The sequence below is a fragment of the Solea solea genome, chromosome 9 (genome assembly GCF_958295425.1).
Source record: "Solea solea chromosome 9, fSolSol10.1, whole genome shotgun sequence".
In the NCBI taxonomy this organism is placed as follows: Eukaryota; Metazoa; Chordata; class Actinopteri; order Pleuronectiformes; family Soleidae; genus Solea; species Solea solea.
In genome coordinates, this window is record NC_081142.1 from 17,101,848 (window position 1) to 17,122,061 (window position 20,214).

The 20,214-nt window shown below is 42.7% G+C and overlaps 1 protein-coding gene across 2 annotated transcripts in view; it reads right to left on the reverse strand.

Annotated features, from left to right (window-relative positions):
- Positions 1-1,484: 1,484 nt before the first annotated feature.
- ror1 (receptor tyrosine kinase-like orphan receptor 1) overlaps positions 1,485-20,214 on the reverse strand; it is a 124,550-nt gene continuing 105,820 nt past the window's right edge. For both annotated transcript variants that reach the window (XM_058638091.1, XM_058638090.1), the window contains 8 exons: positions 12,909-13,036; positions 10,843-11,160; positions 10,464-10,709; positions 10,133-10,347; positions 7,725-7,904; positions 5,950-6,177; positions 5,332-5,696; positions 1,485-4,865 (listed from right to left, as the gene is read on the reverse strand). In XM_058638091.1, the coding sequence (XP_058494074.1) occupies positions 4,199-4,865; positions 5,332-5,696; positions 5,950-6,177; positions 7,725-7,904; positions 10,133-10,347; positions 10,464-10,709; positions 10,843-11,160; positions 12,909-13,036 (2,347 nt within the window). In that variant the 3' untranslated portion in view covers positions 1,485-4,198. The remainder of the gene's footprint in view (positions 4,866-5,331; positions 5,697-5,949; positions 6,178-7,724; positions 7,905-10,132; positions 10,348-10,463; positions 10,710-10,842; positions 11,161-12,908; positions 13,037-20,214) is intronic.

The window sequence follows — 20,214 nt, forward strand, 5'->3', positions numbered from 1 at the left end:
ATCTGAGCCCTCGAAAAAAACTCACAATTAAGCAGAAACACCTCCGACCCTGATGCTCCCTCTTCACTGTACTTTCAAACTAATCCCTCTCAGCCATTCAGAGAACTCAACCTGTATCTTCCTCCGCCCTTTATTCATTCATCTCTCTGTCTCTCTCTCGCTCCCTTTAAGCCAAATTCCCATCCATTTTCTTTTCAGCCTCTCCTGCACTTTCAAAGTCTATTACGAGCCACAGACATTACCCTGAACTCAAAAGGCCAAATGAGGCTCCTGTAGCAGGGAGTGCCCTCGGGCCTCGTCTGTCACTGGTGGAGAGGGTGTGGTCGTCCTGGGTGACATGATCTGGTCACAGGAAGTGACTGTAGGCTGTAAACCGCTGGGAATTTAGAAGTGGGACACTGTACATTATATACATACTACATATATATATGTGTATATATACATATATATATATATTTAGCGGACCTGTAACTTGTTATGCAGCTGTGCCTCTGTATTCTAGCCTATACCTCTGAGAGACTGCACTAGAAACAGTGATATTGCACACTTTGCTCACTCATTCATTCATTCACCATCAGAGGGACAAGAGTCATATTTCAGCTCAAGATTTTCACAGTGCATCATCACAGGTGTGTTTCTCAGACTTAAAGATAGACACATATTTGTGCAGAGCAAATGTTTACCCATCAGTTTAATTCTATTAACACTAACAAAGGGGCATTTTTATGCAGAATTAGACATTCCTCACATCTCAACCTTTAAACTTGAATCTTCAAACTGATAACATTAATTATAGTTAAAGGTAGTTAAGAAACCTGTGACACACACACACACACACACACACATTTGCACAGCATTCATAGTGAGGACACTCATAGACAAATGCATTCCCTTGTCCCTTAGCCTAACCTTAACCATCACAACTATAAACGTTAATCCTTACTCTTACCCTGACCTAAACTAAGTTCTAACCCTAAATCTGAAACCAGGTCTTAAACCCTCAAAAAGCCCCCTTTGAGGGGTGACAGAGCCAAAATGTTCCCCCTTTCCCAAACTGCACTCACTCCCACTCAAACATAAGGGTTTTGGTCGTTACAAATACACCCATACAACACACACACACACACACACGCACACACGCACACACACACACACACACACACACGGCTCTTTCAAAGTGCAAAATGTGACTTTGAGCAGGAAATGGGAGAAAACACACGCAGGCAGGAACAGAGGCACAGTAACTTAAGTCACTTCTTACATTTTTGGCCGAGTTCTCGCTGGACTGATCTTATTTCCAGCTGTTTGATGTTTGCCTACAACAAAGACTCAGCTGAAGGGCGCCACCACCTGGCCAACAGTGGTCACTGAGATTATGAGGCAAAAAAAAAAATCCTTGAGGACTCCGGTGCCACCCGGTGGAATCACACTGCCATTACAATGTTGAAAGCAAGAACAATGAATGCTCATGACTTACCCAAGGCTATTTACCAAACGACATCATTTTAATACATGATTTTGCAAAATACAAAACATTTGTGCAAAAAATGTTCGGACAAAATACAAAGACAAAGGCCTCTCTTGGTCAAAGGATTAAGAATGTAAACCTTCTGATGGGTCCATCGTTATCAAATTCAAATCAAATGTGTTTTTCCGTGTTCTTTAACAAATATCTAAGAATGAAATGAACGAGGTTCCGTCATTTGCCAAACAACCAAAAACCTAGACATGATTAAGCTTCACAGTCTTGTGTACAAGTGGTTTTTGCACTGTTATAGCACGCACACACGCACACACACGCACGCACGCACGCACACAGTATGTCCTTTCCATGATAGAGGTCGTGTGCACAAACTCAAGATGCCTAGGTAGCTCCATGTGTGCCAAACGAAAAAATCAAACAAACAAAAAAGATACAAAAACAAAAAGCTAAAAGAAAACTTGAAGGATTGAGATACGTTTGAACTGGATTTAACATCAGGGAGTTCATCGGTGATGTCGTTCAAATTTAAAGCTCAGTCCGGCTAATATGAATCAGAGTGACTTAAATATGAACTCTACAGCGTGACTTTAGGACGGGATTAATACTGAAGTCTTGTTGATCTATACATTCAGCAAATGTCTCTTGGGAACTTTTGTTCTTCATGCCATCACGAGATCCTCGTGTGCTTGACAAATACATCAGATTGGTAACGCAGTCGACAAACGACAGCAGCGAGTGCAACACACGAAGACAAAATGATTGTCTGCGACACAGCTACGACCACAACCCGTTCTCCTGCTGCTGCTGCTTCTAAAAATAAATGTTTCTCATCAAACAAAAGCTTCCTATTTCGTCGTGCATCTTCATCACCCATTATCATGTGATCATTGCAGTTGACTGAGAGGTTTTCATTTACCAAACACACACACACACACACATATTCACACAGCTATTCTTCTTAGGACACTGCATCGACTTCAGCTTAATCAAATGTGACCAGTTAACGTGACAACAGTTCAAATGTAACCAGTTCCTCAGACATTAGGACCAGGTTTTGGTCTCCATGAGGACTACTGGTTTTAAAGGTTCTAAAGAGGTAACATTATACAAGAACACACGCACACATACACACATGCTAGGGCTGAACGATTTTGAATAAATACCTAATTGGGATTATTTTGACAGGAATTGTGATGGCGATATGATTCGCGATATCAGAGGGAATGGGCATTTTTTACATCTTTATTCTCCTTTTCATTTGGGGAAAAAACACATTTAAAATGATTATTATAGTGTGATGTTTGTGCAGATCTGTGAGAAACAAACACAATAATTCATATCAAATGATACTTTGACGCACATTTCAGCTTGAACAAATATTGCGATTTAGATCAAATTTGGATGAAGTTATCAGCCCTAACACACACACGCACACACACACACGTCTTCATATCGCAACATGATTATCAGAGTAAATGCATATATGCACACATGCATGTAACTATTATGAGTTGCACAATACATAATGTAAAACAGGGGAAGTAAAAATGATGCAAAGACAAAGCCCTGTAAAAAAAATCTGGACATTCTTTCAACATGTAAGCACCAAATAATAATAAAAAATCTTTAAATATCAAATCCAATCTAAAAAAAATAAAAAGCTTTTTTTTTTCTTAAAAATAGGCCTGAAACTTCAGTTAATGTGACTGACAGTAAAATTGGCACTGCCTGTGAGGATAAAACTGCTGTGTGATTTCATGTGTAGATCTGGAGGAGGGTTCTCTGCAGCCGGCGTTGACGTCAGAAGCCAACATTGGCTGCGAGGTGAGAAGACGGAGACCATGAAGAGAGCAGACACAATGATAGAGGGTGCACAACATTCAGGAAAGTGGAGAGAGAAGCTGATGCAGAATCTAATGTTCAGTCTCAGCGTGGACGCGACTGTAACGTCCTGAGGTGGGAAATCAAAGGTCCACGTGTGCGTCCATGCTGCTGAAGAGTCACTTTGAGGTGGAGTGAAAACATTCAGTTGTCACATTCAGCACAAAAGTATTTTTGTTGGAAAAGCTCCCATGTGAAAAATCTAAACAACTAAAGTTTAGTTCGTTTCATGGCAAGGTTACTTGTTACTTGTATTTGGCGAGTTGGACACTGGTCTTCTCAGTAAAACCCCACCACATCTCTCGCTTCTTCCCGTTCTTGCTCACTTTATGCACTTTTCTTTCGCTGTACAAGAATACTTTTGTATTTTCGTGTTCAGAAACAATTTGGAGAAGCGGGTCACACTCGCTGCTCAAAGGCCACGCGTATGAACGTCCTGCACGAAACACACCTTTGACTCGTCGACACGGGAGAAAAGACACAGGATGCTCATGCTACTTTTCACCCTTAAAGTGTTTTCCCATATAAAAAAAAAAATGTTCTTTTGAATATATATCTTTGTGTTTCATTCATTCAGGACTTAAGTACCGTATTTACAAGAGGTTAAAATATCAAACATTTTTTTCAAACCATGGTAGTAAGTACACTTGCTGGAACCTGTGTCAAACAGCTGTGTGTATACTTGTGTAGCTGCGACAGTGTTTGTTGCACACCCACATGTGCATCCAGACCTGTTTCTGTTTGTCTCTGCGTGATCAGGTTAGATTTGTTTACACCAGGTCCCTGGGTGAGAGGCAGAACTTCTCATATGTGTGTGTGTGTGTGTGTGTGTGTCTACAGGTCTGCGGTGATGACCGAGTCATTGTACATCAGTACGTCAGAATCAACGTGGCCCAGCTGTCCCATCCCCTTCTGGGTAACTTGTCCGTACATCTGGGCTGAAACGCCGCCGCTCCCTGGCATGATGCAGTGGGAGAGCAGGGGCACGTTGGCGTCATGGTTAGAGCCCGTGGTGGAGGGGACGCCGCTGACGTGACCCGTGCTGGTGGAGCCGCTCGCGCTGCTGGGCGAGCGGCTTTTCGGAGGCGGCAGGTGGTGCTGGATTACCCTGGTGGGTGGAGCCGGGGGAGCGAAGTGGGCAGGAAAAGCCGCGTATCCCGTCGGGATGGGGTATCCGTTGACGGGGATGAAGCGCTGGTGGGTTTGGGGCACAGCCATGGGTGTCCAGGCTGGAATGGCGGCCATCTGGCCTGGTGACGGAATAGCCTGGGCTGGGTAGAGGTAACCCGCGGCGGCAGCATAACGAGGGTTGCTGAGGTTGCTGACGGGGCTGGCACTAAGCGAGGTGGTCTGGGTGGTGGCGTTACCTCCACCAGAGGGCGTGCTCGAACTGGCGTGGGATGAAAGCCCCTCCCAGGCTCGCAGGCGGGCGTGGATGTCCTTGAACTTCGGCCTACGTCCTGGTCCCTCCTGCCAACACTCGGTCATCAAACCATAGAACCTGCGAGACAAGAGATTTACAACCTTTTTTTAAGTGTTTATGCCTGCAAGAAATGGATTGACTATGTGTAAATTGCTTAAATTGTTTTGAATTGGTAATTTGCAGCACCCATTTTAAACTCATCTTCTTAAAAATACAAGCTCTAAAAATAATAAATAATATTAAAAGCAAGAAATAAAAGACGTTGAAAGACAAGAGGGATATAATCTAAGAGGGAAACTTTAAAATATCTCGGGGGTTAAATTATGGAACAGTCTGCTTTAGGATGAAGAACAGCAGTTTAATCCAGAACAGTAATGGAAATGTGTTTAAAGATATATTATTACGAGATGGAAATGAAAATGTGTTATCATTGTGTTTAACTTCATTTTAAAGTTGATTTCTTTCTCTTTGCCAAAATAATATAGTGGGCTAAACTTGATGAAAGCACATCCACATGAACTTTAACACTATAACGTGAACACACCTTGGCGGGCAGTCCTCAGGGCAGGGCAGCAGCTGCCTCTTTCTCACCATCTCCATCACTTCCTGGTTGGAGAAGCCATAGTAGGGCTGCAGGCCGTAGCTGAACATCTCCCACAGCACGACGCCGAACGACCACATGTCCGAGTCCGTGGTGTACTTGCCGTAGGTGATGGCCTCTGGGGACATCCAGCGTATGGGCAGCAGCGTTTTAGGCTGGACGCAGTAGTAGTCTGAGGAGTAGATCTCTCTGGAGAGACCCAAGTCTGAGATCTTGACGTGAAGCTGTTCCCCAACTAAAATGTTGCGTGCAGCGAGGTCTTTGTGGATGTAGAAGTGACTCCCCAAGTACTCCATCCCAGCAGCCACCTGGTTCAGATTCAAATTTAAAGGAGACAAACAAGAACTATTAAAGTCTGTGTTTATTGTAGACATTGCACTGACAGAAGCAATTGGAAATAACGTGAATAGACACTGATTTTGAAGTGAAGTGACAACGAGAAGGAAACTATGGTTCAATTTGTGAGTTGTGAAAAGACATAGTATATTCAATCTCTTAAATAAACCCTTCTAAATAAACCTTTAGAATAGGAAAAACTGCTGAACTGCTCTCAAATCGCACCTGTAGGGCCATGTGCAGGAAGTCTCCATGATCCAGGCTGGATTTGACCGTGCCGTCCTCGTCGCTGCTGCAGCCGACGTCAGAGTGCGGCGAGCGCATGATGAGGAACTCGTGGAGGTCGCCTTGTGGGAGAAACTCGAAGAGCATGCAGACCGGCTGCTCCTGGGTCACCACACCCAGCAGACACACCACATTTGGGTGTTGGAGCTCTGTCAGCACTGCAGCCTCCTGTGTCAGAAAAAAACCCCCCAGATAATCAACGTTAATAATGACACGTTTGAGATTGGAAGCGTCTATTTATGGCCACTTTTCAGCACTACTGAGGTGTTTCCTACAGAAACGCCCACATTCGGGCTTTAAATACCAGACATTTAGGTCAGTCCGACTCACTGCAAATGGAAAGCGAGGATCATGTTTTACCCAATCTGTCCGTTTCAATCCTTTATGCCTAAATCTGTCTGGACAACCTGTCGGGAGTCAGAGTATTTATTTTTGGAACTATTTCAAGCCAATTCATCCACTGTTGAGTGATTTCCAGCCATACACAGTCTCTCATCTCCCACCACGTTCACCTCCTGTGGAAATATAACAAGTCATGCTTCAAGTCTTGTGGGAGGCATGATCTTCCTGAAGGGAAAGAAGTTGCAATACTTTAGACTCGTATTACATTTCACCTGTTTGACACATGTGCAAATTAAAAATGACGCTATTTAGAGATTCTATATTATTCTCTTCCTTTCTTTCTTTCTTAAGATAAGGCTTATTGTAAACTTTCCCTTAAATCCCTTACACTGTATATACTATCTGTATGACCCTCTCCCTTACAGTAGTGATTACAAAAGAACTGAACTGCATCCCCCTGGTGGGCCATGTAGGTAATGCAGGAGAGCCATGAGAGGTCATTAAAAATAAATAAAACAAGTTTTTAAGTTTTTTGTTCATAGTAAGTCTTGTAACTTAAAAAAGTGCATAAAAATACAATCAGTTTTTGTTGTTTTTACCACCATAGCTGTGATGAATAACTATCTGTGAAACCTGGAAGTTAAAACAGATATGGTAAAGTGGATAAAATGAAACGGTTCACTACCTTGGACAGAAATACTGAGCTCTACGGATTTAAAGAGTGTTGGAAAGAAAAATATAAGATTAGTTTTGTCATTTTAGATATTTTAATGCAGAAATCTTACACATGATCTCTGTAGGAACAAATCATAAAGTAATAAAACAATGCCATTGTATTTGTATAACTATTACAAATGTATAAGTATGATTTTACTATTAGTATTATTATTATTATAACTAACATGAATTATTCTGCTTAGTCTGTAGTATGACAGGTGTCGACAGATTTGTTGTCCCCTCACATTCACAGTGGAACTCAATCTATCTCAATAATTGTTGGGGGATCATATTTGATGGAACACTATTATTTGCTGAAGTGGAGAAAGAAAACAAATGCCTTGAATTGTGATTGAAGAGTGTGGTGGGTTTGCACATAAAAGCTTTGGAATTTAAACTGAATCATGAAGTTCTGCAGGGGTCTCAAACTTTGAAAAAAATGTCAAATTCTTTATCGAAATAATAACATTTATGATCACATTTCACACAGGTTCAAAATAAAAGTGCTTATTTTGATATGGAATGATTCATAGTTCACAATATAAACGTATTTATGATAAATGAACTCATTATAACTTGATATTAAGTGGTGGGGCTGCAAGTTTGCGACCTCTGCCTTAGAGATGTGATAGCGAAAAGCCAAAGTCACTGTGTACCTGCTGGAAGTCTCCCCACTGCTGGGTACTGGAGATGTCCTTCAGGGTTTTAATGGCCACAAGCTGTGCCTGGTCCATGCCAGGCAGATACAGGTGACCCTTGTAGATCTTCCCCAAAGTGCACTCGCCCATCTCCTCCATGAAGCGCACGGCTGACAAAGGAAGCTCTTTAGATTTACTCTGCAGAGAGAGAAAAAGACAAAACGGAGAAATGAGATCAGTGATGGGAGTGATGTAAAAGAAAAAACAACAATGACTCCCCTTTAAGACTTTGAGAAGAAGTCGTGCAATCTGACAGCTGTGTGTTGTAATTGAATGCAGAAGTTGGCAGCATATAGGAAGAGCATTTACTTACTATGTCAGTAAAACGGAAGAATCAGCTGACAGTGCTTTACCTTTCTCTGTGAGAGACGGTATTTAAAGATCAGTGAGAAGGATTCACACTGGTGGTTTATTTGAAATGCTAAATCCAACAAGGCCGACAAGGCAAGAAACATTCACTCCACTATGTCTATATAGTATTATAATAATAATAATAATAATAATAATAATAATAATAATAATAATAATAATAACATATAACAAGTATACTAGATCATTGTCGAAAAAGAGGTAAAAAAAAAATGTGGTTACATTTACATCTATATCAATAAAGCCATCATTCAAAGACACAAACAAGAGTTCATTCATTGTAAATACGAGTAAAAAGTCTGAACACTTGCTGTAGGTGATACAGACACACAGAGGGCGCGGTAACGTGTGTGTGTGTGTGTGTGTGTAGCTGTACTTGGGGGAGGATAAAAGGTGAGGAGAGGTTGGCAGAAATGTTCAAATTCCAGGCACTCTAGAAATTCCTCAGCAAGCAGGACACACATATGCGCACACACACACACACACACACACTGCTCTGATGGGGGTGGTGGAGTGTGTGTGTGTATATATGAAAGGAGTATGGGCCTCGCTGATGTTATGAGAGAGAGAGAGAGAGACAGGCAGATGTTTTTCGTTTGGGATTTGTTTCACCCCTTCCTTCCTCCCCACACCCAAACCCTCAGATCCTCCTCACACCACCGCAGGTTTGTGCGTGTGAGCGCGTGAATATGCTTATGTGTGTCTAAATGGACTGTCACAGGCAGTGACCCCTGGGTGCCCCCTTGCAGCAAAGCCTGCTGGGTAGCAGTCTACCCGAAAGCTGTAGATTAGAGGGGTAGAGAGGAGGGACACACCTTTTGGCAAAAGTACAGATACTGTAAATGATATGACAAGAGAGTTTACCACTGTACCAAAGTGGAAATGACATATCAGCCTGTCTGTATGTCACAACATCAGGTATCATGTTAGATACATGTTATGGAAATCGGACCTGAACTGTGTAATCCCACAACTGCACACTTGTCACTCTGAAAAACGTAATCTGATGTACCATAAACTCCAGTGTCGTCATCAAAACATTTTCCCTATTTGGGTCAGCGAATGATTTGTTCCACGGCAAGACAACGGAATACAGCGAAAGATATTAATAGCTTCTGACGCTTGTGTGACATTTTGCAGCTCTTGCTCTGGCTGTTGATGGTAATTTCATACACGTCACCTTGAGTCTCAGCTCTGGTTTTGCACAGGCAGACACACTGTCCAGATAAGTACCCCCCCACCCCCTCCCGCCCCCAAGATTATGTGGAGAAGGATAAACAAACATGATATGACTCATGATGCGCAACCTTGAAAGAAATACGATACAGATCCTCATGTGAGCTAAGTGTTGACGGGCAGAGCAGAGGCTTGATACTCTACATCACAAAGAGGCTCAATGAAAGGGACAGGGGAGGAAAGAAAGAGTGGAGAATAGAAAAGATGACTTCCAGAGGTAAAAGGACGGAGGGAGAGATAGAAGAAGAGTGACACGGAAAGATGGGCTGAGTGAGAGGTGGAAGAAGCAACGGTGGGAGAGATAAACAAAGGAAAAGAGGTGCAGATGAACTTTCCTGGACTTGATGACAGACACACACTCACGTAAGCACTAAGAACCCAGTCACCCCAGCATGCTGCAACGTATCCCAGTTCAAAGTGGGTTGGACTCTTTACGCAGTCTGCTCCCACTTGAGTAGCACGCACAACTATACACACACTTAGCAGTTTATTAGTTTGCTTCATCAAGGAGGTTATGTTTCTGTTTGTGTGCAACATATCTCAAAAAGTAAAGCATGAATTTGGATGAAAACTTCTGTAGATGTCGGTTATGGCTCAAGGAAGACATGGTTATATGTTGGTGGTGAACTGGATCTTGGCACCAGAACCAGAACCAACACCATGTGTTGTCAAAAATGTTGACTGTACATCAGTGCAGCTCGGCTCAATAAGGCACCGAAAGAATTTACAGTGTCCCATGCTGTGAATGTGCAGCTCTCTACCTTGGGCTTGTATGCCGTTGTGAGCATGGACATCTCCACGTTTTGTCCTCGCACTGGTTTGGGTTGGCGAGGGGCAGGAGGACTGGAGGACTTCTGATTGTTGCGGCACACACAAATGAAGAAGAACAGCAAGGCGATGGCTAATGGGATGGCCACACTGGGAACCAGGATGTACAAGATCTCCATGTTGCCGCCGCCAGACCTGTCTTTATGGTCTACGGAGACAGATGGTGGGAGAGAGAGAGAGAGAGAGAGGGGAATAATATCAGATCTGTGTAATTCTGTGTAATACGCCATTCTGTTGTTCTGTTACTAAAGAAAATTCTCTCACCACAGATGGGAATTTCACAAAGCTCCATGCGAACTCCTTCATCCAGTGTGAAGCACCAGGGGGCCTCGTGCTTGCTCCCCGGGTTGCGACAGTACGAGTGCCCGCCGTTTAACTCGGTGTAGCGAATAGCCAGGTAGGTGTGGCTGTGAGGATACTGGGAGTTCCACGGCTGACACTGGCGCCCCGACTTTGTCATACTGACTGTCCCACGGTAGTCTGACCCGCTGTTGTTGTAACATTTGTGATCTGGAAGCCAAGACAAGGTTGTACTTTACTTGTTTGTGTATAAAGTTTAAAGGCTTCTCTCTTCATTCAGTAAAAATAAATGGTTGTAACAAATAGATGTAATAAATAAAGTCATGGGATCAGCTGGTCTTACTCTTGTTAATGGGCTCGGCCATGGGGATGCCTATCCTCAGGCAGTTTGCAGCCTCTGGACTCTCGGAGGCAGCCAGGTCCTCACAGTTTGGCAGTTTCAGCCTCTTCAGGATTAGAGGGTTCGAGCGCGCGATGATGTACTCCGTCTTGCACAGGTCGTTCTCCAGGATCTCACACTCGTCCTTGCACAGGTCTCGGGGTTTGTCCGCTCCCGAGCTGCGGTCGCACGTCGGGAAGGCGAAGTGGCAGAGAGACGGGATGGCAAACTGGGAGCAGCGGTCGGACAGATGGTTGGACGTGCCAATCATAGTGAAGGCCGCTGGGAACAAGGTGATGCAAAGGGGGTATTAGATACAGTTTTTTATTACTTTATGCATACATATAGCACTTAGATAAAAGGTTTCCCTGTTGTTTCAATGTAAGAGGAATGAATGAAAATTTATTTCAGAGAAAACCTTGGTTCAGTGGTTCCTACATTTGTGGAAAGAAAAAGGCTTATGTTACCCCTCGACTACTATCAGAACACGGGCGTCCCTGTCTATCTTCAAGAAGTGCATTTCTTTCCGAGACTTCTTCTATGTAGTTTACTCCTCTTTTCTAAGTCACTTTGGATAAAAGTGTCTACCAAATGCTTAATGGAATACTTCACAGATTTGCGTTTTGCTTTTGTATTAGTACAATAGGGCTAGTATTTTTGAAAAATTGTGCTTCCCAACCTCAGTTTCCTCAGAATGTAAACAGTGTCCGCCATCTTTGCTAACTGTTATGCTAACAGGACCAAGTGTCACTGGTGGGCACGTAACTAAAAAAAGAATAAAGATATTTCTCGACTCAGGGGAAACTGAGGTTGGGAAGCACAATTTTTCGAAAATACTACCCCTATTCTAGTAATACAAAGCTAAATGAAAATCAGTGAAGTATTCCTTTAAATGTAAATGTAAGCCATTATGAGTGAGCAACACTGTGCCCACACTGGTGCTAACTTCAGAGCATCTACACATAAAGGTTCAAAGGGACTTGCAACGACTGTCAATGAAAGCTACAACACTAAATGCATAATTCATTGTCATTCTGCACAGTTATTGCAAACATATGCTTATCCTGTGGTTGTCATTGGGGCCGAGAAGAAAAGAAAACCATTTACAGAGTAGATAAGTAAAGTTGGCTGTTTTCCAAATGCTTCTACAGTATAATATGTCACTTGAATACAAGGATAATAAAGATAAGCAAAGGTGACATTAACGTTTGGACGGTGAACAGCTACTGGATGTGGATTTTCTGGCTACGAAATTCAAGTTTCACAAGATTCCTATTTGTTGCAGCTATGTGGCGTCGTAAATCTCAATTATTACGTGTCCTTGATGTTTCCGATGGCAAACTGGGTTCATGGCCCCTTTGCTACGCTGAACAGTTCGAGGGGGGAAAGCTGACAGCTGCACGGACGTAATCAATAACATACACATTAAACTGACCTCTGAGGAAGTTTGCATGCGAGTGCACAGAACAAAAACACAGAGGCAGACGCGCACACACAGTTGCGTAGAACCGTATGAAAGAAAGTGCAATATGTGGGCCATGTGGGCTCCATATACAGAGCAGTGACCCTGCGGAACTTCCTTTGAACGCCACATGTGATGCATATTAATTATGGTTTACCTTACTGTACCAGTCCTGATTCAACAGGATGTTTTCATTGACTTGGGAAACGCAGATTTACAGAAGTGCTTTATCAGAACCGGTTGATAAAGACAAACCGTGGGATCCAAACGTTTGAGACCACTTTAAAGGAGGCTATAAACTTTTCAGGCAAAAAACCTCCTGGGAGGGAACAGACTGTTTGTTCTTAATAACAATTTTAATGTTTGTTGTCAGGGCAACAACCATGTCCAAACTGTGCAATTCATCAAGTTTGTGACGCATCAGAAAAAATTACACGGCATCTGTTCAGATAAAACTTTACGATCTACAAATACCGATGTACTGCAGAGGGAAAACAGTATAATATGCATTACAGCCATCTACCTAGTTTATAATGTCAAAAACAGAGTTTAACAGATTATTTCTCACCTGTAATCTGGGTCTCAATCTCGCCCTGCATCTGCAGCGAATCCACAAAGATGCTGCGGTTCCCGATGAAGCGCGCGCAGGCTATGCCTCTGTACGGCTGGCAGAATCCCTCCTCGTCAAATTCCTCCCTGAAACATAGAGGAACACAGGAAGAGAGAGAGAGAGAGAGAGAGAGAGAGAGGGAGAGAAGTGTGAATGAATGGTGTCAGTGATGGTCAGGTTTAAAGTTTTTAATACACTGCAATACACAGAAAGGCCACTAGGTGTCAGCATCTCTTCGTCTATCAGGCAGAAGCGACTGGATGCCCTGAGTGGAAAGAACTGCTGTTTCTAAGTTGTGGGTAAAATAAGAGGAGGTTTCCCTTCAGCAAAGACATGTTACTGCCGTCTCTCTCCCTCTCACTCACTCACTCACAACTGAATCAAAATGAATTTTGGGCTGTTTGACTTTATTGTTTATGGCTTCACCATGAGCCACAATTTGAAACATGTGGTGAGAGAAAGAGAGGCAAAGATAAAGAGAGGTGGTTAATGATCATGTTTTCACAACAACAACGCAACGTTGACTCCTCACTTTACATCCCAGGTTGCATTTTTTCTGATCTGTTTCAGTGTTTCATATTGAATACACACTCACACAACACACACACATGCCTGCACATAAACACAACACACACAAACACCACATGCTGACTTGCAGGCGATTTGCTCAGTGTGAGTTCAGAACTGTGTCATGTGCTTTAAGTTGTGCCATATGAGGGCCAGGCACAACCACAATATATGGTGTGCACACACACAGGTTTGCACAGCTCGCTTTAGCCCTTATCTTAACCAGTTCCTAAGAAATGGGGTTCTGCCTCATCAGGGGCAGGTTTTGTTCCCTATAAGGACTTCGAGTGCGGACAAGGTCAAATGTTAATGCCAGAAAAAGGTCCTCAAGAGGTAACAAAAACAAGTAACCACACACACACACACACACACACAACCCCCCATCTTGTAGCTTGTGGCTAAATGAAAGTACATCCTCATGCTTCGGACACTAGTTGTTGCTGGAATAATGACAAACAGAAAGCTCTTCATTTAAAGTCTGACAACACTGAAAGTTCTGGAAACACTTCAAAATTAAATAAAAAAAAAAGGGGGGAAAAAAAGACAGATGAAGCCTTTAGAGTGGCCGCTAACTAACAAATAATAAACGAGGGAGACATGGTTACTGACAAATAATAAATAATACTCTAACAACTTGTGGCAAACTGTAAAAAACACAACAACAAAAAACACTTGTGGCTTAATGCTTCATTATCACCCGTTCAAAGTTCGCTGCCTTTGTTGTTGTGAATAAAGTTAGTTTACTGGAGCGGCTACGATGTGTGAATTACACTAATGACACCACAAACTGTAAAAAAGTGCAATAAAACTCAGTGGAGATGCACCTGAAAACAAGACGACAATGGTTTCCACATGTTAACACAAACGAAAGTGATTTAAACGACTGAAGTGACAGGAAAAGACGACTACATCTGACGTGAGACACCAGGGTTCCTTCTCTCTGTGGACCGTGAAGGGTCAAGGTCAAATTTCTGACTCTGTCCTTGTCCGTGCAGATGTAAATGAGATTTCCAGACATGGAGACACACACACGTATGCACACACACGGCATACTGTTGATTCCACAGAGATACAGTAACATTGAATTTACAGCTTAATACGTGTTTAAGCCGATTTTATCCTTGGAATATGTAATTTCCCACTAAAATGTGGATATCAGAAATAATGAGTTCATGTTGCGGTGTGCCTGCAGACGGCTTTGCACCCCTTCATCAAACCACAAACTGCTACATGTACAGATATTTTCCTTTGGCAAAGAGCTTCTCCTTTTTTTTTTTTTAATTTTAGGTGCAAATCATATCTAGCATTAAATTTGTAAGAGAAGAGAAGAAAATGGGCTCCTTCTACTGAGCAGGAGAAAACACACAGAGAGGATAAACTGTCCAGCGAGGGTTGGACAGCATCCAGGTTCGCTTGGTCATGCGTCACCAAAGACAGTGGACACACACATCCAAACTAACATCAAGCCACACACAGACAGGAAAATGACAAGGGAGAGTTGACGCTCCACCACAGTTCAGCCAGATCCCCGGAGGCAAATTACAACTCAAGCCAGTCCGAGTGGCCTCGACCGAACCAGCTCACGAACGTCCCCCTCGTCGCTCTCCGTGTTTCAATGTCATTCACTTTTCAAGTTAAATTAGACAGAAAGCAGTGAGTGCACGCGTGTGTGTGTGTGTGTGTGTCCGGAGCAGCATAAGTGACTTATAACATGTTTAAAGAGAGTAATGGGTGAGAGAGACACACACCAACAAAAACCCTAATCACATTTGAGAACATCTGAGGTTTTCCAGAAAGTCTTTCCCTGGTATACATTTACTCCCGTGTGCCTGTGTAAACTGTCCCAGGGCAGCGAGAGCCAAAATGTGGTTGCTATTTGTGTAAACAGCGAACGGCTCTTTTTAGGGCTCTTTTATTTTACACACCGACACCACGGGCCATGCGGCGCAACGCGCTATAACAGTTGATTGCAAGGGGAAGGTCTTTTTTTTTCTTGTCTGAGAAACCAATATAATCCAGATCTAAACAGAAAGGCGAGCCCTACCACGGAACATAAACAAAGTATTTAGGACATTGATTCATTGACCAATTTCATCCGCCAGCCTCATTATTTATTCAGGGAAGCACATGCTAGCACGGCCACGCTATTTTTCCAGCACCACTGTTTCACATCCACATGTATATTTCCTTTGAGTCATGCGGGCGATAGATGTACACGAACATAATACTATTTCAAAGGTACTACATTATGTATACATATATTCAAACAATGCCAAAACACCATTAATCTCTTTGGTCTTTGTGACCTATTTACACACTTAAAGTAGGTTGAAATACATGGTGACATGACTACTTTCACACATTCCTCGGATTATTCCAGAATAATCAAACCATTGGTTCCTTTTTTTTTTTTTTTTTAATTACAGAGGAAGTCTTGAGGCTGCGAGTGTGTAAACTTGGACATTTCTCATTAACGAGTTGGTGTGGTCGGTTTAGTTTGACGGCAGTGTGATGAGTTTTGGGGTCAAGAGGCTGAGAAACCCGACACTCTCGGAAAGGGAAAATTGGACGAGTGAGAGATTTGAGGGTGAGGATGTGGACGAGGGGACGACGAGGGGGCTGCTCCCGCTGACATTTTCAGATTTCAGGGTCTCCTTTTCTCAGAGCTGCTGTGGGTGTTGAGTGAGGAGGAGATGAGCTGCAGGAGGTCACAGCTGTCATATCCTGGAGCAGGGATGCCCCTCAACGTGTGCCAGACGTGGGTTTTTAATACAGTGGGACAAATTAAGTCAGGAAGTGTGTTCATAAAAGGCCATGATTGTGTTTTTCACGGTACATATTTTCTCTCTTTGGCTCTGCAGTGTTATCACTGGGCATTTTTACTAAAAGTAGATTTCAAAATGATATGCAGCGGTTAAGTCTCTACTACTAGCTGCTGATTGTTTGCTTTTATGTGCACTCACTTCTTTCTTAGTGTCTGAAATCATAGAAAAGTAGAAAACAGTTTGCCCCCTCAATCAGCAACACCTGAGTAAAGTGACAGGTGACCTCAAAAAACCCAGCATGACCCAGGGCCGGTGTCAGCCTCAGGAAAAATAGAAGAAATTATATACGACCCCTAGTGGTTGGGGGGAACTCACAAATAAAAATGAGACACGGCTTCCTGTAATAAGGAAATAGAAATAAAATGATGAGAACATGCAGTTGGTAACACTGAGTCATCTTGCGGTGTGTGTGTCTGTCTGTGTATTTCATCTCCTCATTATTTAAAAGATATAATACTTCCCTCCAGAGTTTTAAGTTCTTAATCACAGGTTTCTGTGTATTTCTTTACATTTAGTTGCCTTTGACCTGTGCATGTTCAACCCTGCCTGCTTACGAACGGTCCAGAAAAAGTGACCACAGATACTGAAATTCCACTGCCCCAATGCACTGAAATGACAGAGAAAACCAAGGAATGAACTCCCTGAACGATCCATACAGCTGATGTGATTTTGTTGAGATTGCACATATTTAGTTTTGTGTATCTCTCGGGAAAAAATGACACAGTTTTAAAAAGATCTCCTCACGTTTAGGTTTCTCTAAAACTCCTAGAAAAAGGCTGACATCAGTGCATTTGAGGTAGCTGGTTAATTTAGAATGATTAAAAAAAAGTCTTACTTACTTTTTTTTTTTTTTTTTCTCTCGGTAATTCAATTATCATGGGAGAATGAGAAAATACACGTGTGGTTACTGTAAGTAACAATCTCTCACTGACAAGAAGCCAAAATGGCCCCCAGAGGTGGAGGTTGAATGGGGTCTGTGGCTGCCAGTGGCCTGTGACAACTGAGACGCTGCTAGTGGGAGAGAACGAAGAAAGAGAAGGCCTGCGCGTAACCGCCGTTCAGGAAGAGAGGAAGAGAGAGGAAGGAAGTAGAAGAGATGATGCTGAGAGGACATCATTAAAACAATAACTGCAACACACTGCCTTGGTTTCCATATTTAAAATCAAACTTTTACGACTATAAATTTCTCATTTGATGCCAAAACACTGCGATGACAGATTTAACTGCTTTGGGAAAGTTATTGCGAAAACCGCAGAAATACACCGTCCACACACACACACATTGCAAAAGATGTTCTTACACACATTGGACAGGGCCAAAAGTTCTTGTATTTGTTTCAAACTAGCAATGAGTCAGAGCACTTTGCGGTGGCCACTGCTTTCATGAAACAACAATCCTTGATTTGAGATAGAAAGTTTCTACACTTACTGTATGTTAACCTGTCAGTGAATCTAAGACCGACTCCAGATCGAATAAAAGAAGATGCTGGTGTTTGAAGTCTCTGCTGAAGAATTTGTTTTCAGCTCAGTCTTTGCCCACACAGGCTGGAAGTCACAACGCCGAAGACTTTTAATAACAGGCTTGGCACACAGTCTGTGATTTGACATGCAGGGACGGAGCCGACATCAATCCAGTCACTCCTCACAATGCCCCCGACCTGGTGACATCACTTCCCCCGCCCCCCCCCCCCCCCCCAGAGGACTGAAGGATATTAGGGTGTCAGTCGTGCTGTCAATTAGCGGGAACAGGAGGGCGAATATGTCTCTGACAACTAAACATAAACCCGGTGGTATTTACACAGATACATGAACACATAAACAAAGGGAGCGCGGGGATCACACAGCAGACCACAGAGGTGAGGAGGAGGAGGAGGAAGGTGGGACGACTTTGTTTAACTTATCCCTGCAAAACATAACAAAGTAGGGGAAAGAAGGACCCGACTCGAGGAGAGACGGAGATACATGCTCCTTGTTTTGAATCTGTAGCGTCTCCTGGATACTGTACCTCCAGTGCTACCAGCATGTCAACCACAGGCTGCTGCTGCTGCTGCTGCTGCTAACCATCTGTTATGATCTCATCACGCTGCAATAATAGAGGTCGTAGCTTAAAATGGAGGAGATGGTTCATCATGTGACAGCGGGGCGAGTTTTGCCGGAGTTATCACCGCAATAGTCCCAGAGAGTCTGAGGCTGATTCAAGATCATGTGTCTCTGCGGGGGTGACTCATTCCTGTGCCATTTTGATTCGTTGTGGTTCATGTCGTTGCCATGGTTACATGCCGAGCTACTATGTCGAAGCTGCCACCATTGACTTTGGCAGCACAGGCTTTATGACGTTTATGACGCCGTTTCTCTCTCACCTGTCAAAATGGAGCCAGTTTGCTTCAAAGATGGCTCTCTCTCTTCCACTTTCCCTCCACATTTGTTTTTTTTTTTGTTTTTTTAGTGTCTCTATCTTGCTGTCATAATTTAATTTATCACAAAGATTTAATTAGTAGCAGCAGTTCTCTTGAATCGCCTCTTAACCCTTTAAAAACCCAAGCCTCAAAATGTCCCGAAACTAAGTGCTTTTGCCCATTTTAACAAAATAACTTTGAATATCTGGCAGTTATTTACAATCTATTGCATGTAAAAATAGTGTATTAACAATTTAAAATGAAGATAAACAAAAAACTGTATTTAGAAAAAATCATTTGCATGTCAAATTTGAAATTTTAACAGTATAAAGCAAAAACCGAACAAAAATTGGGAAAATATGTACAGGTGTTCTTCGCACTCTCTGCTCTCTGGCGACAGAGACGCAGATTCTTCGGCTTCCTGAAACAGCGCGAGTGAAAATACCGCAATAACCACAAGTTGGCTTTGACGGGTTAAAACACACACACACACACACACACACTGACACATTTATTCTCCACATCATGAGTTGAAGGTGACCTAAAAAAATATAAATGACATGCTATGTTATTTGTTATTGTGCGGAACACTCGACTTTGTGTCCCGAATTATCTTAGCATAGCAAGTATTGATCTTCTCTAATACGCCTTTAATCACTCATGAATAGCAAAATATAAAAACATGATCAAAACCAGGTCCCTCAAATTAGACACAAGAGCACATTTATTTTCATAAATATATTTTCCCCTGGAGCTATCGAACAAACTTCCCTCTTGTTATATTTGTGCTGTTGTAAAAAAAAAAAGAAAAGAAAAAAAGAAAAATTGTGTTTTAAAAAAAGAAACAACATTCCTTGATTTGACTCCAGGCTGCCTGCGAACGTCCGTGTGGAAATAATAATAACAGGAAAGCAAAGAGTCCAAAAAGAAAAGGAGGGGGGGGTCGCCAAAAGCAAAGCAACCCACCTGCCACACACAAACACACACGCATGATTTATTTGCCCAGATCACAGACCCCACTCTGAGCACACACAAGGCAGACACTTAAAGACAGACAGGAGGACCCATGTTCTTGGCTGACTGTGTACTGACGATGCTGGAGGAACAAGAATACACATGTTCGAACACACAAGCGCAGCTTTCTGGGGAAAATGGAAGAAACCTTGATGAGAGCGATTAGGAGTCGCTCGAAACACTGCATTGTGCAGCGGGAAACATCTGTGCACGACAGAGTCTATAAATAATCTCCTTTTCACACACGATGCCGTCATACGTCTGCGGGACAGAAAACAAACTTTAGGTTGTTCAACTTATACCCACACGCCACAATCACGCAGTCAAACAAGCTGCTGACAAGATGTTTTTGCATGTCTTTGTCCAACGAATCAATTCTGTAACATCTTCAAGGACAAATCTGGATTTTAATGCAAATCCCTGCCCCCGTAACTAAAAAACCCTTGCTTTTATTTGGCATCAT